Below are 14,523 nucleotides of genomic sequence, written 5' to 3'. Positions count from 1 at the left end.
TTGCATGTTAAACGTGGACTATAAAGGATATGTGCTAAACTACAAAGCTAAACATTACATCACTTTTAAATGGGTTAAATTCATTTGGAGTGACATGTTGCTTAATTTTAAGCAACATGTGTTGGATGACTGTTACTCAATCATGTTTCTTCAAAATATGGGCAGTCAGATATTGTGACCCGCACATGAACACTTTTTTGCGCATTCGGGATCACATCCGTTTCCAACGGAATGCTGGGATTCACAGTATGAAAACAAAACATTGAAGGAATCAATGACTTTAATTGTTTTGTATCCGGAAATCTACATCTTCCTTTCCACAAGTACTGATGCCCAGGCTTAAGCAAAGCGAGTTGATCTGTGCTGACTTTAGAGTGCTTGGCATCAATTTTTCTTGCCTTACACAGTTTAACTCTACAGCATTGAGGCTTGATATATCTGTGTGTTGGCGGCATGGTGGCGCAGTGGTTAGCGCAGTCGCCTCACAGCAAGCAGGTCCTGGGTTTGAACCCCAGGGTTGTCCAACCTTGGGGGTCATCCCAGGTCGTCCTCTGTGTGGAGTTTGCATGTTCTCCCCAGGTCTGTGTGGGTTTCCTCCAGGTGCTCTGGTTTCCTCCCACAGTCCAAAGACATGTAGGTCAGGTGAACCGGCCATACTAAATTGTCCCTGGGTGTGAATGCGTCGGCCCTGTGATGGCCTGGTGGCCTGTCCAGGGTGTCTCCCCGCCTGCCGCCCAATGACTGCTGGGATAGGCTCCAGCATCTCACAACCCCAATTGGGATAAGCGGCTTGGATAATGGATGGATGGATATCTGTGTGTCTGCTGTACGTCCGCCATCTGATGACATCAGACTTCTGACAGTTTAGTCCTTGGGCCCCTCAGCATGATTCAGCAACAGTCCTGCTTTCAGACTAAGGAAAATGGACATGTAGTACATTTCCTACTCTATTTAATACACAACATGATTCTGGAATCCCTGCATGAAATTAAAAGTTGCCTGCCTTTATTAGAGGCTTACACTGTGTGCTGTACAGCCAAAGGAATGGACCAGTGTGGGGAAACAACAGGTATTATGCCATTACAAGCACTAAGAATGAAATTAATGTTTGCAATCAATAGTGAACATCTGGGCAAGATTAAGCTGCTAACTAGAGCCACCGAACAGGGTCAAATGGGAAATCTACAGTTGTGTCATCGCCTGATCTAACCAGCTGTTACTATTTAAAATTTCATTTTGCAGACGCTTTTATTCAAATCGACGTACACCTCAGAGTTAACACAACACAAGCAAGGCTCTATTCAGGAGACAACAACTCAAGTAAGTGCCAAAAAAAACTAGGTTCAAGTCCGATAGAACATAGGTGTCAACAGGCAGTGCACAGAGGAATGCGTAAGGTGCACAGAAATGAATTTTTTTTTTTTAAATACCATCAGGTGTGGCGGTGTTCGAGAAACAGCTGGGTCTTTAGCATTTTCTTAAAAGATGGACAGGGACTTAGTGGATCGAATGGAGTTTGGTAACTCATTCCACCACCGGGGAACTACAGAAGACTCGATGACTAATTTACCATTATCATCTGTGTAAACATTCACGAAATATCAGTGAAACACGGTCATTATAACACAAAGGAGTGCCACGGACAGCTTTTTAAATTGAATACAACTTGTCATAAATCTCAACAACACCGCTGGCAGTCTCAAGAAGCTGTGAGCATAAAAAACAAACCTGGGAAATAATGTTCGCCTAGCCACTGATAAAAACTTGCGACATTTCGTGCACATTATTTCTCCATTTAGACTTCTTCTCATGGCTGTCTTGGACACATAGGTTTCATAGGCTGCAGCCTAAGGCCTCTCAACTAGGGAGCCTAAGTGAGGCCTAAAAATGTTTTACACACACACAAACACACACACACACACACACACACACACTTCAGATCTCATCACTTTTTGCACTTTAATGTGGTGTAGATTTAATTTTGAATAGATAAAATTGCGATTTTTGCCCATCAATCTCACTCAATAACTCATAGTGACAGAGTGAAAATATGTTTTTTGACATTTTTGCAAATTTATTATAAATCAAAAATTGAATTCTCTCATCTACATATCACTAGGCTGTAGGATATTAATCTTATAGTATAATGTCATCATTGCATAAGTAGCATTTTTTGGCCTTCACCCATCCTCAATGCTTGTATTTTTTCCCCATTCATTTTAATTTGATCAAATAGGGGCCTAAAAATGTTCATAGACTAAGGCCAAAAATGTTTTTTAACCCAGCTCCGCTTCTTTTCTGAGCCAAAACTAGATGCTCCAAGAATTAATTAATATAGTACATACTTAAGATTTTGCCCACAGTACGTTTTGTCACCAATGTTGTACTTTATGGGTCATACACACTTTGTCTAATACTGCTCCACAGTGGGCTTAGCTTAAGAACAGATAAAAGTGCTTTGGCTTATTAGAGAAGTGTGACACACCCACAATAAGTGTAGACATGCATGCCAAGTTCCCAACTGTTCAAGTGCAGATCTAGTTGACAGGCCCTTTGACTAGATTCTGGAGTCATGTGACTGGAACTGTACAACTACAAGAAGTGCGTCACTATTAACATGGCTTTCCACTGAAATCCTACCTAAGTGCAATTTTGGTAAAACAAATTGGTAGATATCCTCTGGTAATCTGCTGGTGTTGGCGTAAACCATAACAAGGACACACATTGTCCTAGCAAACAAACCCCTGCTATGCACATGGCTAGGTGAATTACTACTCAAGCATGGAAAGTGGAACAAAACTGATGAATAACTGAAGGGGTGGACAGGGCATATGATTGACAGAGATTGACAAGTTTCTAAAACTAAAGCGCTTCTAAATGAAAAAGGTGCAATAAAAAAAAAATTGAAGTAAATGTAAATGGTGTACCAAATAAAAACTCAAAATTAAATTCGATGAACTTTGTTTTTCCCCAAATGCAGTATATTTAACTGTCAAACTATTATCTCAAGATTACTTTTTAAGAGTGGATTTCTCATTTTATTTTAAGTCAGTTGTTACCTGCCAGTGACACTTGCACTTTGCAGTGTGTGTGTGCGTGTGTGTGTGTGTGTGTGGGGGGCTCTTTCTCTTATTCTTTTTTCCTCTCCCCATCATTTTTTCCTCCCCTTCCCTCCGGCGTGGCTTTGGTGTTGTGAAAATATTGTAAAATCAGTCACTTGTAAGATGTCACCATTGTAAATTAACACTCAGCACTACTGTCATGTACCATGTCCGGTCAGCTTATTTTACATCCCCTGGATCGTGTTACCCAGCCTTCTTACCTTTAGACAGCCGCCAGGGTTGTAACGGCAAATTAGTTTCCATCCATTATCTGAACCGCTTATTCTGCTCTCAGGGTCGCGGGGATGCTGGAGCCTATCCCAGCAGTCATTGGGCGGCAGGCGGGGAGACACCCTGGACAGGCTGCCAGGCCATCACAGGGCCAACACACACACATTCACACCCAGGGACAATTTGGTATGGCCGATTCACCTGACCTACATGTCTCTGGACGGCAGGAGGAAACCGGAGTACCTGGAGGAAACCCACGCAGACACGGGAAGACCATGTAAACGCCACACAGAGGACGACCCGGGACGACCCCCAAGGTTGGACTACCCCGGGGCTCAAACCCAGGACCTTCTTGCTGTGAGGCGACCGTGCTAACCACTGCGCCACCCTCAATCATCTTCATTTTTGATAATAATAATAAATAATTGTCATTATTTATGGCGTACTAAACAGTACAGAGTTCTAAAGTTGATTACACAAAAAGATATCAACAATATATACAAACATAAAATATTATTAAAATTCTAAAGCGCAAGTGGGCAAAATTATCTAGAGAGATCAAAAACAAAACGTAGACTAATGTTAAAAGATTTTTACCTCCCCCTAAACAGGTGCCCTGACCAACCAGAGGAGGCGCTAGTGCAGCGACCACGACACACATCCACATCCAGCTTCCAACCCGCAGACACGGCCAATTGTGTCTGTAGGGACGCCCGACCAAGCTGGAGGTAACACGGGGATTTGAACTGGCGATCCCCGTGTTGGTAGGTAACGGAATGGTCCGCTACATTACCCGGACGCCCCGCCCGGGGTTATATTAATTTAGCCAGTAACAAACTGCACGTAAGGAATGAGGATTAAAATCTGACTTGATAAAAGGTTGAAAATTAAACGCTCATCAAAAGAACCAAACTGACTCTAAAAATGCAGTGAAAACGCTGGTGTGTGGGCCTGGGTACATGCTTTCTCTTGTGTGCTATGGATGCATCAAATTCTAAGTGAGGTCAGTATATAGAAGAGGGCAGTCTGGAGGATGCAGACATTAAATGTCAATGACATTTGTGGATGACAGGAGGCATTTGTTGTTTTCCATGTCTGCAAAACAAAGATTGAAAGATGCAAAACAGCTCAAATCCTCCAATCCCATCAAATGCCACTGGTTTGTGGTTCCTGTATGGTCTGTGTTTGTGCATATACGTGTGTCTGCACCCTTGCATCAGTCTTTCCTTTGGCTCCATTCTATCCTGCAAACGATCTTTTGCTCGACAATCACTTCGGGGAAACGTCGACAATGGAGAGGAGGGAGCCTTCAATAAAACGCTGTATGGGCTCTACAGCCTCGCTTGTGTCTACACGCCCAGGGCACGGATTAAACACAGTACACTCAACAGCTCGGTCTCCTCTGTACACTAATGGTCATGACACAACATTACAGGATTTCTTTTTTTTTTATTATCAAAAGCAGGATATGTTGCAAGAACATTTCTTCAATATAAGTCTGATTTTACATTAAGCAAAAAAAAAAAGAAGAAAACGTTTTCCATGACTCAGTGTGCAAACAACGACCGACTGATAAATCCAAAAAGAGACCAATGGAGAGAGAGAGAAAGAACGAGAACAGAAAAAGAGTGAGAATTACATCTCTTAACAATGCAACAACAGGAAGGGAAAAAATGGTAAGCAAGCCCTCGTGTCATATTTCCTTCTCTTTGTGTACCATTCACTATCATAGGAGGCTTCTGCTCTACTAAGCACAGCTGAACTCTCCAAACCAAACCAACCTGCTTCATTCTCCTGAGACCATGCGGAATGAAGTATAAGGTGCAGAAAAGTGCATGTGAAGCATGGCATCATATGAGGGCGCAATATCTCAGTTAAGGTACGCATTTCATGTCACATTACTTTCAAAAAGACAAAAACATGGCTATTTAGAAGATCAAATATGATTATTAAAAAAACAACATTAAATTCAATAAGTGGTATGAGCCGGATTCAAATAAAGCTCTGAATGATTGCAATTTATGAATGGGTGGTAGAGTATTGCTATTGTTATCATTTGACCGACATCTGGCACTGGAGCTAGTGCCATGAGGACATGGGGACACAAAAGGAAATAGGCACAGCAGCAGTAACATATCCTGAGTTGGCACAGACTTGTGTGCACAAATGGGCATTCGTGTTACACACACACATATGTTAGCAGTGCTGGCCGGTCTATCTTTGAGTCAAAATGAGAGTGAGAGCGAGAGAGCGAGGGAGAGAGAGAGAGAGAGAGAGAGAGAGAGAGAGAGAGAGAGAGAGAGAGAGAGAGAGAGAGAGAGAGAGAGAGAGAATTAGCAAGGGGAAATGCAGATGGAGGAAATGGAAATTGGAGAGAAGAGTAATGACTAATGACAAGGTTGCGTGCCCTAACCCTGCCATTACCTTCGTTTCATTGTGTGCATGAGTCTGTGTGTGCACGCAAATGCAGTTGTCCCTTGCGCTTTAATCAGACAAACACAAACTGACAGACACATACCGGTATGGGGTAGAAATCTGCGCCATGTTTGCCCTCTTCATCATATTTGCTCTCTCCACCTGAGTCCAACGATGTGGAGGTAGTATTCTTCCCCACGCCCATTCTTCTGTCTTCTTCGTACTCCTCCTCTTCCTCCTCCCTGCTCACTCTCTGTGTGGCTCCTCTGTCCCGCTCTGGTATGAACACTGCAGATGGCTCCTTTAGTCTGATTACATTGTCCAAGATCGTCTCGTCTACTGAGAAGACAGAAACATATAAATAAAAGACAGATTAGAGAGAGAAAACAGATTATTATCTGGATTTACGACTCATATAAGGCTCCTGTATCCTAGCCTGACTGTTAATGGGTCAGACATGTGATTAGAGGCTGGAGGTACTTCTTAGTGCTTAGACACTGGATTTGTCTCAGAGTTGTGGACCCAGTTATCAGTCCATTCTACTCAGAGGCTGCGTTAACTTGAGAATTTTCTGTTATTTACTGAATTTTAAAAGCGTGATGGATAAATCAAAATGCCATCCATCATTTTGATGGAATCAGCATAAGCAATGAGCTTTGCTGGCTTTTTGAGAAAACTCTCAACTTGTATTCCTGTCAAATTTACATTTACTATTCAAAAAGGCTACACGAGTGACCATCTTTGCTAAAGCGTTATCACAGCGTAGCCTACGTGACAGACAGTTACTTTGCTATCTGTGGTAAGTTGGTGACTAGCATTTTAAAAGCATATTCAGTATTGCTGACACATGCACACGAGCTTCCAGTACAAACAACTTTCTTTTTGTCAGTCTTTTCATAACTTTTAACATTTTTGTGAAGCAGAGCCCGACAAATAGTCCTGCACAAATACAGCGCAAAATATGATATCAGTAAACATGAAATCAAATATGACAGGTGGAAATAGACTACAGGGGAATTTTTACAACCCAGTCCATCACAGTGACAGGTCGAGATAAATTATAAAGCAACCCCTGATTCTACTCCGGGAGGTGAGGCTCCATTGACAGGGGTTGCTGACAGACTTTCCACAGTGGTGATTACAGAAGGGGTGCCACTGAGGATTTATAGTAGGAGAACAACAACTTGGCCTGATGCTTAGGCATATTTAGCTATGTAGACGGGCTACTGTTAGAGACAATGAGGGGTGAGAGGGAAAGAAGGAGGTGAAGGTGAAGGGAGAGAGAGAAGAGGTGTAGGGAGAAGAACAGTTTGAGAGGAATGGCAAAAAGATTGTCAGGTGGTGTAGCATCGAATGGAAGGAAAGCTGGTAAAGAGCGAGGGAGGAGGGGGGAAAGAGAGAGGAATGTCAGTTTGTTCACCCCTGGATAGTGACCTTGTGTTATTTCTGGTGTCATGTCAACTCTTGTTTAGGCTAAACAAGCCTTGAGCTGTGGCAGCCTCAGATGAGGTCTGCATGTTCCCAAGATGTGGAAAAATTTTCAGCAGCTCCCACCGTCAGACTGTTTCGTAATTTACCTAAAATTCTTCATGAAAATGTCCTACTCAACTTAATCACCACAACAGCCATTGAAACTAATACCACACAATTATATTTCAACTGAATTCCTCAAACTCATCTCACCTGTTCTAGCAATGACAAAAAGGTACTGTATCAAATTATAAATCACGGAAGCCACCAAGGTCTATAGTATCTGAATGCCACAGGGGCAGGGAATACGCCGAACATAAAGCCCAAAACAAATGGCGTAAATTTATTTTAAGAAATGAGAGAAGATACTTGATGGTCTGTCTGAGCTACAAGAATCAATATGCAGGACCAAAGCCAGAAATAATAGGAGTCTTAATGCCTTCTTTATTATATTGTATTAGATAAATTGAAGATACTTAAATTCATGTCACATCCTTTATTTTCTATTTTCTTCATTGTCTTTCTAGGTCTTGACCATTCTTCTTCCTGAACAGTGACTCTATTGATCAGAGCCCGTCATACATGTGAATGTTGTAGGGTTTATTATATGGTTGTCTGTGCTGCTAGCTTATGTGAATCTGTGCTGTTGCCCATATCATTGTTGCTGAGTTTTTCAGGTGTTTCTGGATGCATCCCTGTTAATGTCGCTCTGTAGCTGAATACAAGCTGTTAAAGTGTGCAGTGTTTAAAGACCTATTTGCAGTGTTCAATGCAACATACACACAGCATGTAAAATAATTTCCTAAGGACAATAACCTTTCTAGCCATCTAACCTTTAACTGGTTCTCTGTATCTACAATATCCACCTATCTATCCACCTGTGTATCTATCTATCCATCCATCTATTGTTCCTGGCTGTTAGTGATAAGATGTGCAATTAAGTAACATCTCTCTTTTTTTTTTATAAATTTATTTCTGATGTTTCCCTTTTTCTCCCAATTTAGTGGCCAATCGATCCCTTTTTTAGTTCAAACACCCACCCTCATACTGCATGCGTTCGGCAATTGCGTCTCTCCAGCCGGCAGCCTCGAAGGAGACGCCTCGCCACTTCCATGACAAAGCGAATCCAGGCCGAACAACTGCTTTTTCCGACACACACACAGACGCATTCATTTGACGAACACAAGCTGACTGTGCCCCCCTCCCGAAGGCAGCGTTGCCAATTATTGCTGCTTCATTGAGTCCGGCCATAGTCGGATCTGACGAGACCGGGTCGCGAACCCCGATCCCCAGTGGGCAACTGCATCGACACAAAGCCAATGCTTAGACCGCTACACCACCACGGACCCTAAGTAAAATCTCTATGATTGTTTTATCTCCCCTTTCCTCTTCATATTTGTGTACTTCACATCCCCCACCCCCAATTCTCTTTCCCACCTGGCTGATCGCCCTATTGATCCCTGTAGGGAAAATCCTTTTTTTCTTGTCCCCTATCTGTATGGAGGTCAGAGTGCAGGATCAGTTATAGAACAGCAACCGTAGGGCTACTAAACGGAGGGAAGCTAGTAAGAGGAAGGGGGGGGGTGCTTGGTGACAACGGGGGTGCGTACTGTATGGCTTGAACCTGGGAGTGGGAATCAAACCAGGGGCAATGTGGGGTGAAAGAGCTGAATCCTAACCACTAGACCTCCAGGGAGGTGGTGCTTGCTGCAGTGTTAGGTGTTGGGATAGGTGTAATACCTAGTTGACACATCCCATCACTCCTCTCGAGTTGGGCGGCTGGGAGCATCTGTGTGGGAGGGGTGACAGAGGGAAAGGAGAAGGAGGAGGTGGAAAGGATCGAGGACGGAGGGGGAGCAAAGGGGTAAATAGAGAGAGAAAGAGGAGGGGTGGTAGAGAAAGGGAAAAAGAAAAAAGAAAGTAGAAAGAAAAGGGGCGCAGACAGCAAGACATGAGTGAGAGAGGTAAGAGAGAGAAAGACAGTGAGAGAAAGAATGAGGAGGTCAGAGAAAGAGTGTGTATGAGATGGAGATTAAGAGGAAGGGGAAAGAAGAGGGGAGGAAAAAGAAGGATTGTAAAAGGAAGAGTAATTGAGACAGGAGAGAGGCAGAGGGTACAGGTGAGGGGTAAGGGTAAGGAGGAGGGAGGTGAGACAAGCGTTAATTTGACAGTAAGCATTTAATCATGATTCAATCATCAATGTGACCGATTTATTGAATAAGCGAACAATCGATTGAAGAATCAACCAGTCATTACCGTCCTCTGATCTCACAACAGCTCATGCATTCCATTAAGGAAACTACATCATCAGGTTAAAAGCCAAATGCAATGAGGACGTGTTTATGCCACAAGCAACATGTTGGATTAGACAGAGCCAATTCACATCAAGGAAGCTGAACACTTCATTTGCTGGTCATTTTCTGATTCGTGAATAGTGTAGCATGTAACTGGGACAATACAGTCAGTGAAAACAGCCTTTGATCCTTGAAGTAGCAAAGAGAGGGCAGGAGAACTGTGGAGCTGGACAGAGTATCCCAGCAGCCCCCTGGGTGACCTTGTACTAACGCAAGAAGACCCTAGTGTGAATGCCGCTAATCAAATCAAATTTATGTAGTACCATTCAGACAGGTAAATGCCATTCAAAGTGCTTTATGTGATAAAACAAGTACAGACCAGATCTTAAGAAAACAGAACACAGAGTAAGAGAGAGGAAGAAATCAAATAGAAGATGAAGCAAACAAATAAAATACCAATAAATCAATCAGAAAAAAGTAAAGCAGATAATAGAGCCATGCCTTACATAAAAGCTGGGCTAAAATAAGTGTCAAGATTTCTTTTGCAAGTGTTGACTAACAGTGCATTTTTCAGATCCTCTGGCAGGCTATTCCAGACACAAGGACCACTGACACTTAAGGCTGTCTCCCCATAGGTTTTTGCCCTGTCCTTGTAAAAGCAAGAAGACCAGTACCAGAGGACCTGAGTGACATACTGGGAACAAATCTTAAAAGGATGTTGGACATGTACTGGAGGCCTAGGCCATTAAGAGACTTAACTACCAATAAAAGAATCTTAAAATCCACTCTAGAAGGTAGCCAGTGAAGTGATTTTAAAAAAAGGGTTAATGTGGTCTCTCTTGCTGGTCAAGTCAAGTTAAGTCACATCAACAGGCAACATGGCGGTGTTCTACACCAGCTGTTGCCTGTCTAGTGCAGACTCAGGTAGACCAGACAGGAGAGCATTGCAGTAGTCAAGACGACTAGCAATAAAAGCATGCATACATTTTTCGGTATCTCCCTCGGTTAAAAACAGCTGCACTTTGACAATGTTACAAAGATGACAAAAGGCTGTTTAAGTGATGTTTCTTAAGTGGAACTCAAAATTAGGATCTGGGTGTAAAACACTCCAAGGCTTTTTTGTTTTAGGCTTTAGATTTTGTGCCAAGGTCTCTAAATGTGGAAGTAGCTTCATTGCTTTGGGTTTAAGAACTATCAGGTTTTTTCAGTGTTGACTTGTAAAAAAACCAAAAAACTGAGACATCCATAGGCTTACATTTCTAATACATTCAGTGAGTTGGACAACTGGGCTAACATCATCAGGTGAGAGAGATATAGAGTTGTGTGTCGTCAGCTTTGCCTTCCGGCTCAGCTCCTTCTTTGCCACAATGGTCAGGTACAACGTCCGCATTACTGCTGATGCTGCACCAATCTGCCTGTCAATCTCCCGCTCCATCCTACCCTCACTCATAAACAAGACCCCGAGATAATTGAACTCCTTCACTTGAGGCAACAACTCATTCCCAACCTGGAGGAGCAATCCACCATTTTCCGGTAGAGAACCATAGCCTCAGACTTGGAGGTGCTGACTCTCATCCCAGCCATTTCACACTCAGCTGCAAACTGCCCCAGTGCACGCTGGAGGTCGTGTTCTGATGAAGCCAACAAAACCACATCATCTGCAAAGAGCAGAGATGCAATTCTGAGGTTCCCAAAATAGACACACTCCTCACCTTGGCTGTGCCTTGAGATCCTGTCCATGAATATCACAAACAGAATCGGAGATGAGGGACAACCTTGGAGGAGTCCGACACCCACCGAAAACATGTTTGCTTTGTGCCAAGAATGCGGACACAGCTCTCACTTTGGTTATACAAGGATCGGATGGCTTGTAGCAACTGCCCTGGTACCCCATACTCCTGCAGAACTCCCCACAGAGTGCCCCGCGGTACACGGTCGTAAGCCTTCTCCACGTCCACAAAACACATGTAGACTGGCTGGTCAAACTCCATGCCCCCCTCAGCACTTCCGCAAGGGTAAAGAGCTGGTCCGTTGTTCCACGGCCAGGATGGAATCGGCATTGTTCCTCCTGGATCTGAGGCTCGACAATCTGTCGGAGCTTCCTTTTGAGTACCCTAGAGTAGGCTTTCCCAGGGAAGCTGAGTATTGTGATGCCCCGATAATTGGAGCACACCCTTCGGTCCCCCTTTTTGAATATGGGAACCACCACCCCAGTCTGCCACTCCACAGGTACTGTCCCCAACCTCCCCGCGATGCTGAAGAGGCGTGTCAACAAAGACAGCCCAACAATGTCCAGAGCCTTCAGCATCTCAGCGCGAATCTCATCCACACCCGGCGCCTTGCAACCGAGGAGCTTTTTAACTACCTCATTGCAGTATGTACAGGCTAAATAATAAGGAAACTAAAATCGACCCTTGTGGAACACCACGAGTAATCTCATGTTTGGCCGAGGAGTGTTTGCCAAGAGCGAAAATATTCTCGACAGGATAACTATGACTTAAACCAGTTCAAAACACAACCAGAAAGGCCAACCCATTTTTCTTGTCTGTCAAGGTGAATAGTGCAATCAACAGTGTCAAATGCAGCACTTAAATCTAGACAGTTTGTTACTAGCCAACTTCTCTGGAATTTTACTAAGTGGCCATATCATGCTCATTCTAGCTTCATATTTTTTTTACTCTGGAGCTCCTAGAGTAAAAAGAAAATCCTTATTTATCTTATACTGGCCCTTTATGCAGCCCCTCAGTTCATCCTCTCTCTGAAACCAACTGTTTTAGCTTGTTTTAGCTGTCTCTTTATGGCCCCCCTCCCTAAAAGCCCACTGCTTTCTTTTGATTGGCCAACTTCCGGATGCCTGCCAAGGGGAAGCGGGGAAACAGCTCGACGGGGAAACAGAGTTCGATACAACACTGGTGTAGGAGGTTCTGTAAGCAAACTATAAACCTACTAAGTAACATAATTTCTCATCCTTGATAGGAAATGGCAACTTCCAAAATTCATCCATACACATGTTTGAGCCCGAATACAATCCGGAGTATGAGAGTGGGCAGCACAAACATCCACAGCAACAAAGATTACAGCAGGATGTCTCTTGTAAATATTACGCTCATTACCTGCTTTCAGTCACAAGCTGCATGTAAAAATGTTTCTATACATGCCCCTATTTATCAGTGTACATGTGGAAAATGCGCTAAAATGCCAACTGAAGTGGAAAACGTCTGTTATCAGGAAATAATAAAAGGTTATGTAGCTAGTAACATTTTATTCTGCTGTCGTCAAACAACTGCATAGTATATCCCTGCATCAAGTCAAGTCAATTTTATCTGTATAGCCCATTCCATCCATTATTCAAGCCCCTTATCTCAATTGGGGTCGCAGGATGCTGGAGCCTATTCCAGCAGTCATTGGGCAGCAGGTGAGGAGACACCCTGAACAGGCTGCCAGTCCATCACAGAGCCGACACGTTCACACCTAGGGACAATTTAGTATGGCTGATTCACCTGAACTACATGTCTTTGGACTGTGGGAGGAAACCAGAGCACCCGGAGGAAATCCACGCAGACACGGGGAGAACATGCAAACTCCACACAGAGGATCACCCCCGAGGTTGGACAACCCTGGGGTTCGAATCCAGGACCTTTTTGCTGTGAGGCAACTGCACTAACCACCACGCAACCATGCTGCCCAATTTTTTTTTATAAATATTTGTATAGCCCAATATCACAAATTAAAATTTTGCCTCAATGGGTTTACAGCAACACAACATCCTGTCCTTAAACCCTCACACCGGATAAGGAACAATTCTCTAAAAAAAAAAAAAAAACTTTTAAGAGGGAGAAAAAATTCAGAAGAAACCCCAGCGAGAGCAACCGAGGAGGGATTTCTCTTGGCAGTTATTTGTATGCTGGAGTACATTAAATGCCTATAATACTACTCAAATAGACTGTTTTGCAAGAACTTGTACATACATTTACCAAGAAGACTGTAGTTTCACAGCCTTTTGGCTTGGAATATCTTCACTTAAACAAAACTGCCTTTGGTGTTATAAATATTATAGTGGATTGCTTATTACTCGAAAAAAAATCGTGTTCATGGGATACTGACGTTTATCCTCAGCGGTTGTGGAAATAATGCCATGATTATGAGTGAATATGGTTGAAATAAAGGGATGTAATCTGACTGCTCAGTTCTCGGCTATGTTGTTTTGAGCAAATTGCCATTAGCTCCCTAAATAATTTGGTTAATTTTATAACTCCCAGTGTCTGCAATGAAACTGTATTCACAAACTATTTAGTTTACAAGACTAACATTTCAATGATACAACTTCAGTTACAGTTTGCGCTTCTGACTTCTCAATATTGCCCTTTATGGATAGAATAGCTCCTGTCTTTTAGCACTAGCCTAGCCAAATATCAGGCATGAACAAATACACACGTTGGCATATGGCTGTTTGCCCCGAAAAAAGAAACGGTATCCAACGTTGTATGGTACTTTCTTCTTCAGGAAAGGTGAACAAATCGAAAATTCAGCCTTGAATTGTGCCCGGTTCAGGAAGAGGTCCTCGGTAAAATGAAGGGGACATAAAAGGTTGGGGTTGTACTCAGGGTGAGAACTACGGGGAAGTTTGGCTCCCCTTAATAAGACATGAGCTCCCCACAAAACATGATTTGTGAAATTTTGGGGGTTCTCTAAAATATTGACAATATGCTATGTATTTCTATTTTTCTGTGTCTTCATCATCATGGATCATGTGTAAAATTAGGGTATTATTGATGCATGATTCATACATGAGGATCACTAATTCACTTTTAATAAAGATACCAGCATGCATGCAATTGTTGCCATCACCATCGAAGCGTGGTGGCGCAATCAGAAAAACGCAAACTCTGAAAAAACCAAAACAAACTCTTTTAGTCCCACTCAGTCTGCACACCGAACCGCCATTATTTATTTCTGTTTTGTAGTCAGCATACAGATAGCTATGTCAAAAAGAAAACAAGGGAGCTTAGTCG

At 43.0% G+C, this 14,523-nt stretch overlaps 1 protein-coding gene across 1 annotated transcript in view; it reads right to left on the bottom strand.

Annotated features, from left to right (window-relative positions):
• Positions 1–14,523, bottom strand: part of slc23a2 (solute carrier family 23 member 2) — a 78,419-nt gene that overhangs the window by 39,199 nt on the left and 24,697 nt on the right. The window contains exon 2 of the mRNA XM_056285135.1: positions 5,851–6,086. Coding sequence (XP_056141110.1) covers positions 5,851–5,952 — 102 coding nt within the window. The 5' untranslated portion in view covers positions 5,953–6,086. The remainder of the gene's footprint in view (positions 1–5,850; positions 6,087–14,523) is intronic.

Source organism: Lampris incognitus, chromosome 1 (assembly GCF_029633865.1).
Source record: "Lampris incognitus isolate fLamInc1 chromosome 1, fLamInc1.hap2, whole genome shotgun sequence".
NCBI classification, from domain to species: domain Eukaryota; kingdom Metazoa; phylum Chordata; class Actinopteri; order Lampriformes; family Lampridae; genus Lampris; species Lampris incognitus.
This window is presented reverse-complemented; position numbering and strand designations above follow the sequence as displayed.